Genomic DNA, 17,482 nt, shown 5'->3' with positions numbered 1-17,482 from the left:
TATTTGTTCATTTCATCCGCCATTTCCTTATTATCTACCATTAACTCCCCATTCTCACTCTCTAGAGGACCAACACTCGCTTTACTTACTCTCTTCCTTTTTAAATACCTGTCGACACACTTCCTTTTTGTTTTTACATTCTAGCTTCCTCTCATACTCCAATTTCTTTCTCTTTTTAGTCATTCTCTGTCATTCTTGATATTCTGACCAATCATCTGACCTGCTACTCAGCTTTGCACAATTATATGCTTTTTCCTTAATTTTGATGCTTTCCTTAACTTCTTTAGTCACTCTCACTCTCACTCGAAAGCATCCTTGAAAATTGGTCAATCACCAGGACCAGATGAAATGTATCCTAGGCTGTTCAAAGAAGCAAGAGAGGAAATAGCAGAGGGTCTGACCATCATTTTCCAGTCTTCACTGGATACAGGTGTGGTGTCGATGGCCTGGAGAACTGCTAACGATGTACCTCCGTTTAAAACAGGAGCGAAGGATAGACCGAATAATTACAGGCCTCAGTAGTGGGCAAATTATTGGAATCTATTCTGAGAAACAGGATAAACTGTCACTTAGAAAGGCACAGGTTAATCAAGGATAGTCAGCATGGATTTGTTAAGGGAAGATCTTGTTTGACCAACTTGATCGAATTTTTTGAAGAGGTAACAAGGAAGATAGATGAGGGTAATGGAGTTGGTGTGGTCTACATGGATTTTAGCAAGGCTTTTGACAAGGTCCCACATGGCAGATTGGTTAAAAAAATAAAATCCCATGGGATCCAGTGAAATGCAGCAAGATGGATACAAAATTGCCTCAGTGGCAGGAAACAAAGGGTAATTGTTGACGGGTGTTTTAGCGACTGGAGGGCTGTTTCCAGTGGCGTTCTGCAGGGCTCAGTACTGGGTCCCCAGCTTTTTGTCGTATGTATTAACAATTTGGACGTAAATGTAAAGGGCATGATCAAGAAGTTTGCAGATGACACAAAGACTGGCTGTGTGGTAGATAGCGAGGAGGATAGCTGTAGGCTGCAGGAAGATATTGATGGTCTGGTCAGATGGGCAGAAAAGTGTCAAATGGAGTTCAACCTGGTGAGGTGTGTGAGGTGATGGGAAGGTCAAACAAGGCAAAGGAATACATGATTAATGGGAAAATACTGAGAAGTGTAGAGGAAGTGAGGGACTTTGGAGTGAATGTCCACAGAACCCTGAAGGTAGCAGGACAGGTCAATTTTTTTTTTTAGATTATGATTAGATTAGAGATACAGCACTGAAACAGGCCCTTCGGCCCTCCGAGTCTGTGCCGAACATCAACCACCCATTTATACTAATCCTACACTAATCCCATATTGCTACCAAACATCCCCACCTGTCCCTATATTTCCCTACCACCTACCTACATAAGTGACAATTTATAATGGCCAATTTACTTATCAACCTGCAAGTCCTTTGGCTTGTGGGAGGAAACCGGAGCACCCGGAGAAAACCCACGCAGACACAGGGAGAACTTGCAAACTCCACACAGGCAGTACCTGGAATCGAACCCGGGTCCCTGGAGCTGTGAGGCTGCGGTGCTAACCACTGCGCCAATAAGGTGGTTAAGAAGGCATATGGAATCCTTTCCTTTATTAGCCAAGGTATAGAATACCAGAACAGGGAGTTTATGTTGGAATTGTATAACTCATTAGTGAGGCCACAATTTGAGTACTGTGTGCAGTTCTGGTCACCTCATTACAGAAAGGATGTAATTACACTAGAGAGGGTACAGAGGAGATTTACAAGGATGTTGCCAGGACTGGAAAAATGCAGCTATGAGGAAAGATTGGATAGGCTGGGGTTGTTCTCCTTGGAACAGAGGAAGCTGAGGGGAGATCTGATTGAAATGTACAAAATTGTGAGGGGCCTGGATAGAGTGGAGGTGAAGGGTCAATTCACCTTAGCAGAGAGGTCAGTGACAAGGGAACATTGATTTAAAGTGATTGGTAGAGAAATTAGAGGGGAGATGAGGAAAATCTTTTCACCCCAGAGGGTGGTGATAGTCTGGAACTCACTGCCTGAAAGGGTAGTTGAGGCAGAAACCCTCAACTCATTTAAAAGGAGTCTGGATATGCACCTCAAGTGCCGTAATCTGCAAAGCTACAGATCATATGTTGGAAGGTGGGATTAGAATAGGTGGATCGTTTTTTAACAGCAGAGACACGATGGGCCAAGTGGCCTCTTTCTGTGCCTTAAACATTCTGTAATTCTATCATAAAAAGGAATCCAAAAGTCTTCTATAAGCATATAAATAGCAAAAAGGTGGTAAAAGTGGGGCCAATTAGGGACCAAAAAGGGGATTTACACATGGAGGCAGAGGGCATGGCTGAGGTACTAAATGAACACGTTGCATCTGCTCAAGTCATAGTGAAAGATGAGGTAGTCAAGTCACAGAGTGGGTTAAACATTGATAAAGAGGTGATACTGGAAAAGCTGGCTGTACTTCAAGTAGGTAAGTCAGATAGGATTCATCTCAGGTCGCTGAAGGAAGTAAACGTGAAATTGTGAAGGCACTGGCCATAATCTTCCAATCCTCCTTAGATACAGGGGTGGTATCAGAGGACTGGAGAATTGCAAATATACACTCGTTCAGAAAAGGCTTGAAGGACAAGCTCGGCAACTACAGGCCAGTCAGTTTAACCTCGGTGATGGGAAAACTTCTGGAAATGATAATTCAGGATAAAACTAATAGTCACTTGGACAAATGTAGATTAATTAAAGAAAGCCAGCACGGATTTGTTCAGGGCAAAATACTGCAGATGCTGGAAATACTCAGCAGGTCTGGCAGCATCTGTGGAGAGAGAAGCAAAGTTAACATTTCAGGTCAGTGACCTTTTGTCAGAACTCTGTTTCTCTCCACAGACCTGCTGAGTATTTCCAGCATTTTCTATTTTAACCCCTGTCAACTAACTTGATTCAGTTTTTCAACGAGCTAACAGGGTAGGTTGATGAGGGTAATGTGGTTGATGAGGAATATATGGACTTCCAAAAGGTATTTGACAAAGTGCCACATAACAGACTTGCCAGCAAAGCTGGAGCCCATGAAATAAAAGGAACAGTGGCAGCATGGATACAAAATTGACTGAGTGACAGGAAACAGAGAATAGTGGTGAATGGTTGTTTTTCCCCAAGGGTCGGTGTTAGGGCCCCTGCTCTTCCTGATATATATTAATGACTTAGACTTGGGTGTACAGGGCATAATTTCAAAATGTACATATGACCATACGAATTAAGAGCAGGAGTAGGCCACTCGGCCCCTCGAGCCTGCTCCATCATTCAACAAGATCATGGCTGATCTGGTTGTAACCCCCACTCCACATTCCCACCTACCCATATTAACCTTTCACCCCCTTGCTCATTAAGAATCTATCTACCTCTGCCTTAACAATATTCAGAGACTCTGCTTCCACTGCCTTTTGAGGAAGAGAATTCCAAAGACTCACAACCCTCTGAGAAAAAAATTCTCCTCATCTTTGTCTTAAATGGGCGACCCCTTATTTTTAAACAGTGACCCCTAGTTCTCGATTCTCCCACAAGGGGAAACATCCTTTCCACATCCACCCTGTCAAGACCCCTCAGAATCTTATGTTTCAATCAATTCACCTCTTATCTTTCTAAACTCCAGCGTCCAATCTTTCCTCATAAGACAACCCGCCCATTCCATGTAATAGTCTAGTAAACCATCTCCGAACTGCTTCCGAAGCATTTACATCTTTCCTTAAATAAGGAGACCAATACTGTACACAATACTCCAGATGTGGCCTCACCAATGCCCTGTATAATTGAAGCATAAACTCCCTACTTTTGTATTCAGTTTCCCCTCACAATAAACAATAACGTTCTATTAGCTTTCCTAATTATGTGCTGTACCTGCATACTAACCTTTTGCGATTCATGCATGAGGACACCCAGATCCCTCTGCATCTCAGAGCTCTGCAATCTCTCATCATTTAGATAATATGCTTTTTTATTCTTCCTGCTAAAATGGACAATTTCACATTTTCTCACATTATACTCCATTTGCCAGATCTTTGCCCATTCAGTTAGCCTATCTATATCCCTTTGTAGCCCCCTTATGTCCTCTTCACAACCTACTTTCTCGCCTGCCTAAATGGACAATTTCACATTTGCAGATGACACAAAACTTGGAAGTATTGTGAACTATGAGGAGGATAGTGATAAACTTCAAGAGGACATAGACAGGCTGGTGGAATGGGCAGACATGAGGCAGATAAAATTTAATGCAGACAAGTCAGAGGTGATTCATTTTGGTAGGAAGAGTGAGGAGAGGCAATATAAAATAAAAGGATAAAGTTCTAAAGGGGGTGCAGGAGCAGAGGGACCTGAGACTATATGTGCACAAATCATTGAAGGTTGTAGGGCAGGTTGAGAAAGCGGTTAATAAGGTGTATGGGATCCTGGGCTTTATAAATAGAGGCATAGAGTACAAAAGCAAGGAAGTTATAATAAACCTTTATAAAACACTGGTTTGGCCTTAACTGGAGTATTCTGTTCAGTTCTGGGCACCACACTTTAGGAAGGATGTGAAGACATTAGAGAAGGTGCAGAAAAGATTCACGAGAATAGTTCAGGGATGAGGAATTTCAGTTTTATGGATAGGTTGGAGAAGCTCGGACTGTTCTCCTTGGAGAAGAGAAGATTAAGAGGAGTTTTAATTGAGGTGTTCTGGGCAGAGTGGAAAGGGAGAAACTGCTCCTGTTGTGGAGGGGTTGAGAACCAGCGGACACCGATTTAGGGTAATTGATGAAAGCAGCAACAGTGACATGAGGAAAAGCATTTTCACACAGTGAGTGGTTAGGATCTGGAATGCACTGTCTGAGAGCGTAGTGGAGGCAGATTCAATCATGGCTTTCAAAAGGGAATTAGTACACAAAGGGAAAATAATTGTAGGGATACAGGGGAAGGACGGGGGAGTGGGACTAGCTGGATTGCTATTGCAGAGAGCCGGCACAGGCTCAAAGGGCTGAACGGCCTCCATCTGTGCTGTAATTATTCTGTGATTCCATGAAAGAGGCTAAAAAAGGGTTAGAGACTTGCTAAGTGAGTGGGCAAGAGCATGGCAGATAGAATACAATGTGGTGAGTGTGAAGTTATCCACATTGGTAGGAAAAATAGACCAGCAGAATATCTTTTAATTGGAGAGAGACTGGGAAATGTTGGTCTGCAGACAGACCGAGGTGTCCTTGTACACAAATCATAGAAAGTCCACATACAAGTACAGCAAGAAATCAGGAAAGAAAATGTTATGTTAGCCTTTATGAGAAAGGGATTGAAGTATAAGACTAAAGAGGTATTACTGCAATTGTATAGGGTCTTGGAGAGGCCACACCTGGACTACTGTACAGTTTGATCCCCTTACCTAAGGAAGGGTATACTTGCCCTCGACAGAGTGCGACAAAGGTTCACTAGACTGATTCCTGACATGAAGGGATTGACCTATGAGGAGAGAATGAATAGAATGGGCCTATATTCCCTGGAATTTAGAAGAATGTGAGGTGGTCTCATTGAAACATAAAATTCTTAAGGAGTTTGACAGGGTAGATACTGGGAGAATGTTTCCCCTGGCTGGAGAATCTAGAACACAGGAGCACAGTCTCAGAATAAGGGCTCGGCCATTAAGGACAGGGATGAGGAGAAATTTCTTAACTCAGGGTTGTGAATCTTTGGAATTCTCTACCCCAGAGGGTTGTGGATGCTCAGTTGTTGAGCATATTCAAGGCAGAGATCGATAGATTTTTGAATCCTAAGAGAATCAAGGGATATAGGGAGCGGGCAGGAAGGTGAAGATCAGGGAAAAGATTATCCATGATCTCATTGAATGTCAGACCAGTCTCGAGGGACCAAATGGCCTACTCCAGCTCCAATTTCTTATGTTCGTATGCTCAATGCAGTCTGTTTCTATCAGACTGTCTGAGTGTCACCTGTCCAGTACAGTTAGCCAGAAACAGGCCCTTGCTCATTTGTGCTTTCCCTGTTTCACAGGAAAGTGAACAGACCGTGAGTCAGCTATCGATCTGCGTAAGCGACAGGGTGGCAGAAAACGTCAGCACTCTCTTACACTCAGCCAGAAGTAACTGGGCTGTGGCTGAGCCTTCTGAGATCCACCCTGCCACGAGAAGACACTGTGGGCACACATTGGAACCTTCTACTGATAAATCCTCCCCATCGGAACATTGCCCGAACTCTACTTGGGATGTTCAGGTAAGAGGCAAAAATTAGGGCCTCCCAACCAGCAACCAGTCTTCGTCCTGGACCATGAGCTGTCCCCTGATGGACGATTTGCGCAAGTTACATCCTTCTCACTTTTTATCCAGAATGTTCTTTGGTTGATCCACTGACAGGTTCAAAGGAACTCCGTTCCCTAGGCCCAATACTCCACCTCAGCTGCTCCAGCATTAATAGACAATGACAGATAGGAGCTCTCATCTGTTACCCATCCATTTAATCCTCTCCCACAGTCCATGTACACTCTTCCCTATCACTGACCCTACCCACCCATTTAATCCCCTCCCACAGTCCATGTACACTCTTCCCTATCACTGACTCTACCCATCCATTTAATCCCCTCCCACAGTCCATGTACACTCTTCCCTATCACTGACTCTATCCACCCATTTAATCACCCACAGCCCATGAACATGTAGAGTGGGTGTGATGAGGTGAGTGGGCTGTTGAGCCGGGATTGGATGAGGTGAGTGGGCTGTTGAGCCGGGATTGGATGAGGTGAGTGGGCTGTTGAGCCGGGATTGGATGAGGTGAGTGGGCTGTTGAGCCGGGATTGGATGAGGTGAGTGGGCTGTTGAGCCGGGATTGGATGAGGTGAGTGGGCTGTTGAGCCGGGATTGGATGAGGTGAGTGGGGGTGAGCTGCTGTATTTTCTTACAACAACTGGTCTTCAACAGGATGCTCGATTTGCACTTTGGAATGTTGCATGTTTGTAAATGGGGCTTTATAAATGCATGTTCTATCTTTCTGTGTGCAGTGATGGTGGTGAGTTGGGTCAGAGTTGGTTCCTGGTCAGCTAATGATATTATCTAGCGTTTACCCACTGGTTTGCCAGCTGGTGATATAATCTAGCATTTAAGAAAGAGAGTAGCGAAAGTGAGCGGGGGCCCTTGGAAGATGCTACTAGAGAATTGATAATGGGGAACAGGGAATTGGCAGAAAATTTAAACCAATATTTTGCATCGGTCTTCACAGTGGAGGACACTATAAACATCCCACAGGTATTAGATAAACAAGGAGCTAAAGATCTGGTAACAGTCTCTATCACGAGGGGCAAAGTAATGGGACTAAAGGCAGACAAATTGCCAGGACCTGATGGCCTACATCCAAGGGTTTTAAAGGAAGTGGCTGCAGAAATAGTGGAGGCATTGGTCGTAATATTCCAGAACTCACTGGATTCTGGTAGGGTACCAGCGGATTGGAAAATGTGATGCCCCTGTTCAAGGAGGGAGGGAGACAAAAAGCAGGAAACTATAGACTAGTCATCCTAACATCAGTCGTTGGGAAAATGCTAGAGTTCATTATGAAGGAAGAAATAGCAGGACATTTAGAAAAGCTTAATGCAATCAAACAGTCAACATGGTTTTGTGAAAGGGAAATCATGTTTGACAAATTTGCTCGAGTTCTTTGAGGATATAACAAGCAGAGTGGATAAAGGGGAACCGGTAGATGTAGTGTATTTGGATTTCCAGAAGGCATTTGATAAGGTGCCACATAAAAGATTATTGCACAAGATAGGAACTCACAGTATTGGGGGAAATGTATTAACATGGATTGAGGATTGGTTAACTCACAGAAGACAGAGTCAGGATTAATGGGTCTTTTTCATGGTCTTTTTCAGGTTGGAAAGATGTAACTAGTGGAGTGTCACAAGGATCAGTCCTCGGGCCTCAATTATTTACCATCTATATTAACGACTTGGAGGAGGGGGCAGAGTGTAATATATCCAAATTTGCTGACGATACAAAAATAGGTGGGAGGGCATGTTGTGATGAGGACATAAGGAATCTGCAAGGGGATATAGATAGGTTGAGTGAGTGGGCAAAATCTTGGCAGATGGAGTTTAATGTAGGAAATTGTGAGGTCGTGCACTTTGGTGGGAAGAATCAAAAGGCAGATTATTATTTAAATGGAGAGAGACTCCAAAAAAGTGCAGCACAGAGGAATTTGGGTGTTTATGTGCATGAAATGCAAAAGGTTAGCATGCAGGTGCAACAAGTAATTAAGAAGGCAAATGGAATTTTGCCCTTTATTGCTAGGGGGTTAGAGTTTAAAAATAGGGAAGTCTTGTTACAACTGTACAGGGTGTTGGTGAGGCCACACCTGGAGTACTGTGTACAGTTTTGGTCCCCGTATTTAAGGAAGGATATACTGGCATTGGAGGCAGTTCGAAAGAGATTCACTAGGCTGATTCCTGGGATAAATGAAGGGGCGAACTTATCAAGAATGGCTAAACAGCTTAGGCCTTTATTCATTAGAGTTTAGAAGAATGAGGGGTGATCTTATTGAAACGTACAAGATTCTGAGGGTGCTTGACAGGGTAGATGTTGAGAAGATGTTTCCACTAGTGGGGGAATCTCAAACTAGGGGACATAGTTACAGAATAAGGGGACACTCATTTAAAACTGAGATGCAAAGGAATTTCTTCTCTCAGAGGGTAGTGAATGTCTGGAATTCTCTACCCCAGAGAGTTGAGGAGGCTAGATCACTGAAAGTATCTAAAGAGGAGGTAGATAGATTTTTGAAATATCGTTGAGCTGAGGGCTATGAGGAGCTGGCACAAAAGAGGAGTTGAGGTCTGGGTCAGATCAGACATGATCTTATTGAATGGCAGGGCAGGCTTGAGGGGCCGAGTGGCCTACTCCTGCTGCTATTTCTTATGTTCTTATATTATTTACCTGCTGCCTTGCCAGCTGGCGATATTACCCAACTGAGACACTGTCTTGTTTGATTTGCAGTGTCCGTCACAAACCTCATCCCAGACAATGGAGGGAACTTTGGAGAGGAAGCACATACTGCAAGTGGGAGGGAAAAAGGTAACACACCATAGGAAGCAGTGACCTTGGCATTAAAATTAAGTCTTCTCCCCGGGAGTGGAAATCCTGCGGGGAGGAAGCTTTTCTCGTGGAATCCAATTACCATAAAGGGGTGCGAGTTCAATGACACCCTCCTTGGCTGCTGTGCAACAGTGCACATGAAATAGTGCCTGCACAATTTTACACAAGTATATGAGTCAGTGTCACTACGTGCTGAGGTTCTATCTGTCCCCGGTGTTGCGAAGGATTGGCCTGGTCACATTGCCGCGGAACGCTCCATGCAGTTGGGACGTGCCGTACCACCTATCCTTCGTGGAACAGTTTCTGCGGGAAAACACCTTTGACCACCGGTCCATCAGGCAGTGGTCTGCACGGAATGTCCTCAAGGCCCTACGGGAAAAGGAAACGGTGGATCCTGTCGGATGGTTCCCCGAGCAGACCGTCAAAGTCATTTGGCGGAATGCCTCATCACCAGAACTTTCAAACAAGCACCAAGACGTAGCTTGGCTGGTGGTGAGAAGGGCCCTCCCCGTCAGATCCTTCATGCACACCCGAAGTCTTGCCCCCTCCGCACAGTGCCCCCGCGTTGGCTGTGGTGGGGAAGAGACGGTCACCCACCTCCTCCTGGAATGTGCCTTTGCAAAGCAGGTGTGGAAAGAGATGCAGTGGTTTTTGTCAAGGTTCATCCCAAGCAGCTCTGTAACACAGGAGTCTGTGCTCTACGGGCTGTTCCCAGGGACGCACACCGAGACAAACATCAACTGCTGCTGGAGGACTATCAATTCGGTGAAAGACGCCCTTTGGTCTGCCCAAAACTTGCTGGTCTTCCAGCGCGAAGAGTTGTCCACCACCGAATGTTGCAGACTGGCACATTCCAAGGTCCAGGACTACGTGCTGAGGGACGCACTAAAGCTTGGGGCAGCCGCAGCAAAGGCTCAATGGGGAAAGAGCACAGTGTAAGGTTCCCCCACCAAGCTGGACTGAGGGGCTGGATCCATGGGAAACCCCTCGAACTGTATCGTTAATATTCTCAATTGCTGTAAATGTAAAACTGTAATTGACATGACAATTGTGGAACGGAAGGGTCGGGAAGAAACCCATGACAGTATTGAAGGAAACCGATCTCCCTTGCAATGTTTGTATTTTTTGGTGCTGTTTGGAAACTGTTTGGCAATGTAATTTTTACAGATTTTTATGAATAAAGTATATTTTGGGAAAAAAAAAAAAATATGAGTCAGTGCACGGACCGAGCGCTGGGAGACCACGGTCAGTGCACGGACCGAGCGCTGAAGGATGAAATATTCTGCAGGTTGATCCCTGAGGGACCTATCAATGTAGATCTGTAGACCACTGTTACTCACAGAATCACAGAATACAGTGCAGAAGAGGCTCTTCGGCCCATCGAGTCTGCACTGATGCATTAAAACACCTGACCTGTCTACCAAATCCCATTTGCCAACACTTGGCCCATAACCTTGAATGTTATGACATGTCAAGTGCTCATCCAGGTACTTTTTAAAGGATGTGAGGCAACCTGCCTCGACCACCCTCCCAGGCAGGGCATTCCAGACCGTCACCACCCTCTGGGTAAAAATGTTCTTCCTCAAATCCCCCTTAAACCTCCCGCCCCTCACCCTAAACTTGTGACCCCTCGTAACTGACCCTTCAACTAAGGGGAACAGCTGCTCCCTATCCACCCTGTCCATGCCCCTCATAACCTTGTACACCTCGATCAGGTCACCCCTCAGTCTTCTCTGCTCCAGTGAAAACAACCCAAGCCTATCCAACCTCTCTTCACAGCTTAAATGTTCCATCCCAGGCAACATCCTGGTGAATCGCCTCTGCACCCCCTCCAATGCAATCACATCCTTCCTATAATGTGGTGACCAGAATTGCACACAGTACTCCAGCTGTGGCCTTACCAAAGTTCTGTACAACTCCAACATGACCTCTCTGCTTTTGTAATCTATGCCTCGATTGATAAAGGCAAGTGTCCCATCTGCCTTTTTCACCACCCTATTAACCTGCCCTTCTGCCTTCAGAGATCTATGGACAAACACGCCAAGGTCCCTTTGTTCCTCGGAACTTCCCAGTGTCAGTCCATTCATTGAATACTTCAGTGTCACATTACTCCTTCCAAAGTGTATCACCTCACACTTTTCAGTGATAAATTCCATCTGCCACTTTTCTGCCCATTTGACCATCCCGTCTATATCTTCCTGTAACCTAAGACACTCAACCTCACTGTTAACCACTCGGCCAATCTTTGTGTCATCCGCAAACTTACTGATCCTACCCCCCACATAGTCATCTATGTCGTTTATATAAATGACAAACAATAGGGGACCCAGCACAGATCCCTGTGGTATGCCACTGGACACTGGCTTCCAGTCACTAAAACAGCCGTCTGTCATCACTCTCTGTCTCCTACAGCTAAGCCAATTTTGAATCCACCTTATCAAGTTACCTTGTATCCCATGTGCATTTGCTTTCTTGATAAGTCTCCCATGTGGGACCTTGTCAAAGGCTTTGCTGAAATCCATGTAAACTACATCAACTGCACTACCCTCATCTACACATCTGGTCACATGCTCAAAAAATTCAATCAAATTTGTTAGGCATGACCTCCCTCTGACAAAGCTATGCTGACTATTCCAAATCTAATTTTGCCTCTCCAAGTGGTGATAGATTCTCTCCTTCAGAATTTTCTCCAATAGTTTCCCTACCACTGACGTGAGACTCACTAGTCTGTGGTTCCCTGCCTTATCTCTACAACCTTTCTTAAATAGTGGAACCACATTAGCTGTTCTCCAGTCCTCTGGCACCTCCCCCGTGGCCAGAGAGGAATTAAAAATTAGGGTCAGAGCCCCTGCAATCTCCACCCTCGCCTCCCACAGCATCCTGGGACACAAATCGTCCAGACCTGGAGATTTGTCTACTTTTAAGCCTTCCAAAACCTCCAATACCTTGTCACTCCCTATGACAATTTGCTCAAGAACCTCACAGTCTCTCTCTCTAAGTTCCACATCTACATCCTCATTCTCTTGGGTGAAGACAGATGTGAAGTATTCGTTCAACACCCTACCAATGACCTCTGGCTCCACCCACAAATTTCCCCTTTGGCCCCTAATGGGCCCTACTCTTTCCCTGGTTATCCTCTTCCCATTGATATACTCAGAATATCTTGGGATTTTCCCTACTTTTACCAGCCAGAGCTTTCTCATATCCCCTCTTTGCTCTCCTAATTGCTTTCTTAAGCTCCATCCTACACTTTCTGTACTCTACTAATGCTTCCATTGATTTGCTCTCCTTGTATTTGCTAAAAGCCTCTCTTTTCCTTTTCATCGTACCCTGAATGTTTCTGGTCATCCATGGTTCTCTGGGCTTGTTGCTCCTACCTATTACCCTCGAGGGAACATGTCGGGCCTGTACCCTCCCCATTTCCTTTTTGAATGCCCCCCACTGCTCTTCTGTAGATTTCCCGACAAGTAACTCTTTCCAGTCTACCTTGGCCAGATCTTGCTTTATTTTACTAAAATTCGCTCTCCCCCAATCCAAAACCTTTTTTTGCAACTTGTCCATTCCTTTCTCCAGAACAAGCTTAAATTGTACCATGTTGTGGTCGCTATCACCAAAATGCACCCCCACCAACACATTAACCACCTGTCCGGCTTCATTCCCCAGAATTAGGTCCAGCACTGCACCCTCCCTAGTTGGATCCTCTACATATTGAGCTAAAAAGTTCTCCTGTATACATTTTAAGAACTCCACTCCATCTAAGCCCTTAACACGATGACTATCCCAATTAATGTTGGGAAAGTTGAAATCACCTAATATAATTCCCCTGTTATTTTTACACACCTCTGCAAGTTGCGCACATATTTGCTCCTCAATTTCCCGCTGACTATCTGGGAGTCTATAATAAACACCTAGCAATGTGACTGTCCCTTTTTTATTCCTAACCTCTACCCATAAAGCTTCATTTGATGCCCCCTCCAAGATATCATCCCTCCTTACTGCAGTAATTGATTCCTTCACTAATATTGCAATGCCCCCTCCTTTTTTACCCCCTCCTCTGTCTCGCCTGAAGATTCTATATCCCGGGATATTGAGCTGCCAATCCTGCCCCTCCCTCAACCATGTCTCCGTGATGGCTACTATATCACAATTCTACGTGTCAATCATTGCCCTTAACTCATCCGTTTTACCTGCAATACTCCTGGCATTAAAGTAGAGGCCTTCCATCCTGGTCTACTCCCTTGAAACTTACTTCCGCTGTATTCCCTCTGACTTGTTCGCTTTCCTGTGTTTGGCTATGTCCCTATTCTGCTAGGAGTCTGCATCCCCTCCCCCTGCCAAATTAGTTTAAATTCCTCCCAACAGCACTAGCAAACCCACCTGCAAGGATGTTAGTCCACCTCATGGCTCAGATGTAGACCGTCCCGCTTGTACAGGTCCCACCTTCCCCAGAAACGGTCCCTGTGGTCCAGGAATCTAAAACCCGCCCTCCTGCACCAACTCTTTAGCCACACATTCATCTGTGCTATTCTCCGTTTTCTATACTCGCTAGCACGTGGCACTGGGAGTAATCCAAAGATTACAACCCGAGGGGTCCTGCTATTTAGTCTACTGCCTAACTCCCTAAATTCATGATGCAAGACCTCATCCCTCTTTGTACCTATGTTATTGGTACCAGCATGTACCATGACCTCTGCCTTCTCACCCTCCCCCTTCAGGATGCCCTTCAGAGACATCCCAGACCCTGGCACCAGGGAGGCAATACACCATCCTGGAGCCACAGTAGCGCCTATCTGTTCCCCTGACTATAGAATCCGCTATTACTATTGCTCTTCCTCTTTTTCCCCCTTCCTGTGCAGACAGGCTGCTTGTGGTTCCAGAAGCTTGGCTCTGTCCGCACTCCCTGGAGGAACCAGCCTTATTAGCCTCCAAATGGAATACCGATTTGCAAGCGTAACCCCAGGGGATTCCTGAACTACCTGCCTGATTCTCTTGGACTGCCTGTTGGTCACCCATTCCCTTCCTTCCTCAAGTCCCTTCAGCTGCGGTGTGACCACCTCTCTATACATGCTATCCACAATGCTCTCAGACTCACGGATGCTCCACAGTGTTTCCAGCCGCCGTTCCAGCTCTGAAACCTGAGCTTCCAGGAGCTGCAGCTGGACACACTTCCTGCACACATGCTGGTCCCGGGGGCTGGAAATGTTCCCGGATTCCCACATACAGCAAGAGGAGCAAACCACGGCTTCAAGCTCTCCTGCCATGACTAAACCCTTTAAATTTAAAACTTTAGAAGATTATTATAATAAAAAAAAAACAACTAAGTCTTGCTAAAACAATGACTTACAATTCAATCCACTTGGAAAAATACCCATCAGGACTTACTCACCAGTCAGCTGTGCTCATTGGAAACTCTCAGCTCCCCTCACTCTGAGGACAGGTAGGAAATGAAAGGAGCTCCTCACTCCCTCCTCACCGAACATCCTCAGTCACCAAACTTCCACTTTAGCTCTCTAATGCAACCCAAGTCAGCATTCCAGTACAAACAAGGTCAGCATTGTAAGATGGCCCACTTTTATACTGACTGACTGAAGCCCCTGAAAACTGGTTTAAGCCAATTCTCTAATTAACAAGGTGCAGCTGCAAGCAGAGCCTGAGTGAACTCTGTTTAAAGCTGGTCTAAAACTCACCTTCTCCAACCCAAACAGCAACTGTTCAGTTAATCTGCTAAATAAAAGACAGACCAGACTTAAGATAAAATTAACCCTTAATTATCCTCAATCACCAAACTTCCACTTTAACACTCTAAGGCAACCCAAGTCAGCACTCCAGTGCAAACAAAGATATTCCTGTTACAGTGCAAAATTTTACCCGTTGTGTTTGGTGTGTATCATTGTGAGGCTGTGTTTACACTCTGGCTGGATTGTCAGTAGCTTGTTTCCTTCTTGCTGGGGAGGGAGCGTGACTTTGTAACACTGCGGGGTACAGACACACCCTGCAGATTGGCTTCGTGTTGATGTGTAACTGGGTCCTTTCACAGTCATTGAGCCTCTGTGTGTAAACCTCCTCCAGGCCAGCTGTCGTACCTGGAACACCTTCCACACCCTGCTCTTCAGAAAGACTCTGCTTTTCTACAAAGACAGGAAGGACACCATTAAGGTAAGATCCACACATCCCTCTCCTGTCCAGGACACTCACAGACCTGCTGTGTATCAAAGAAGAACAAAGAACAGTACAGCACAGGAACAGGCCATTCGGCCCTCCAGGCCTGCGCCGATCTTGATGCCTGCCTAAACTAAAACCTTCTGCACTTCCAGGGTCCGTATCCCTCTATTCCCATCCTATTCATGTATTAGTCAAGGTGCCTCTTAAACGTCGCAATCGTATCTGCTTCCACCACCTCCCCTGGCAGCAAGTTCCAGGCACTCACCACCCTCTGTGTAAAGAACTTGCCTCGCACACCTCCTCTAACTTTTGCCCCTTGCACCTTAAACCTATGTCCCCAAGTAACTGACTCTTCCACCTGGAAAAAAGCTTCTGACTATCCACTCTGTCGATGCCACTCATAACTTTGTAAATCTCTATCATGTCCCCCCTCCACCTCCGTCGTTCCAGTGAAAACAATCAGAGTTTATCCAACCTCTCCTCAAAGCTAACACCCTCTAGACCAGGCAACATCCTGTTAAACCTCTTCTGTACCCTCTCCAAAGCTTCCACATCCTTCTGGTAGTGTGGCGACCAGAATTGCACGCAATATTCTAAGTGTGGCCTAACTAAGGTTCTGTACAGCTGCAACATGACTTGCCAATTTTTATACTCTATGCCCCGACCGATGAAGGCAAGCATGCCGTATGCCTTCTTGACTACCTAATCCACATGCGTTGCCACTTTCAGTGATCTGTGGACCTGTACGCCCAGGTCACTCTGCCTGTCAATACTCCTAAGGGTTCTGCCATTTACTGTATACTTCCCACCTGTATTAGACCTTCCAAAATGCATTACCTCACATTTGTCCGGATTAAACTCCATCTGCCATTTCTCTGCCTAAGTCTCCACCCGATCTATATCCTGCTGTATCCTCTGACAATCCTCATCACTATCCGCAACTCCACCAACCTTTGTGTCGTCCGCAAACTTACTAATCAGACCAGCTACATTTTCCTCCAAATCATTTATATACACTACATACAGCAAAGGTCCCAGCACTGATCTCTGCGGAACACCACTAGTCACATCCCTCGATTCAGAAAAACACCCATCTACTGCTACCCTCTGTCTTCTATGACCAAGTCAGTTCTGTATCCATCTTGCCAGCTCACCTCTGATCCCGTGTGACTTCACCGTTTGTACCAGTCTGCCATGAGGGACCTTGTCAAAGGCTTTACTGAAGTCCATGTAGACAACATCCACTGCCCTTCCTTCATCAATCATCTTCGTCACTTCTTCAAAAACTCGATCAAGTTAATGAGACACAACCTCCCCTTCACAAAACCATGCTGTCTCTCACGAATAAGTCCATTTGTTTCCAAATGGGAGTAAATCCTGTCCCGAAGAATCCTCTCCAATAATTTCCCTACCACTGACGTAAGGCTCACCGGCCTATAATTTCCTGGATTATCCTTGCTACCCTTCTTAAACAAAGGAACAACATTGGCTATTCTCCAGTCCTCTGGGACCTCACCTGTAGCCAATGAGGATGTAAAGATTTCTGTCAAGGCCCCAGCAATTTCCTCCCTTGCCTCCCTCAGTATTCTGGGGTAGAACCCATCAGGCCCTGGGGACTTATCTACCTTAATGTTTATCAAGACACCCAACACCTCCTCCTTTTTGATAATGAGATGACTGAGACTATCTACACTCCCTTCCCTAGTCTCATCATCCACCAAGTCCTTCTCCTTGGTGAATACTGATGCAAAGCACTCTTTTAGTACCTCGCCCATTTCCTCTGGCTCCACGCATAGATTCCCACCTCTGTCCTTGAGTGGGCCAACCCTTTCCCTAGCTACCCTCTTGCTCTTTATATACAAATAAAAAGCCTTGGGATTTTCCTTAATCCTGTTTGCCAATGACTTTTCATGACCCCTTTTAGCCCTCTTGACTCCTTGCTTAAGTTCCTTCCTACTGTCTTTATATTCCTCAAGGGATTCGTCTGTTGCTAGCCTTCCAGCCCTTACGAATGCTTCCTTTTTCTTTTTGACGAAGCTCACAATATCCCTCGTTATCCAAGGTTCCCAAAACTTGCCAAACTTGTCTTTCTTCCTCACAGGAACATGCTGGTCCTGGATTCTAATCAACTGATGTTTGAAAGACTCCCACATGTCAGATGTTGATTTACCCTCAAACAGCCGCCCCCAATCTAAATTCTTCAGTTCC

At 45.5% G+C, this 17,482-nt stretch overlaps 1 protein-coding gene across 1 annotated transcript in view; it reads left to right on the top strand.

The window, feature by feature from the left end:
- Nucleotides 1-17,482, top strand: part of LOC137367182 (spectrin beta chain, non-erythrocytic 1-like) — a 53,780-nt gene that overhangs the window by 12,932 nt on the left and 23,366 nt on the right. The window contains exons 2-4 of the mRNA XM_068028618.1: nucleotides 6,033-6,251; nucleotides 9,014-9,091; nucleotides 15,182-15,268. Of these exons, the coding sequence (XP_067884719.1) occupies nucleotides 6,033-6,251; nucleotides 9,014-9,091; nucleotides 15,182-15,268 (384 nt within the window). The remainder of the gene's footprint in view (nucleotides 1-6,032; nucleotides 6,252-9,013; nucleotides 9,092-15,181; nucleotides 15,269-17,482) is intronic.

The sequence above is a fragment of the Heterodontus francisci genome, chromosome 3, assembly GCF_036365525.1.
Source record: "Heterodontus francisci isolate sHetFra1 chromosome 3, sHetFra1.hap1, whole genome shotgun sequence".
Classification (NCBI taxonomy): domain Eukaryota; kingdom Metazoa; phylum Chordata; class Chondrichthyes; order Heterodontiformes; family Heterodontidae; genus Heterodontus; species Heterodontus francisci.
The sequence above is the reverse complement of the archived record's forward strand: the minus strand, read 5'-3'. Positions and strand labels throughout refer to the sequence as shown.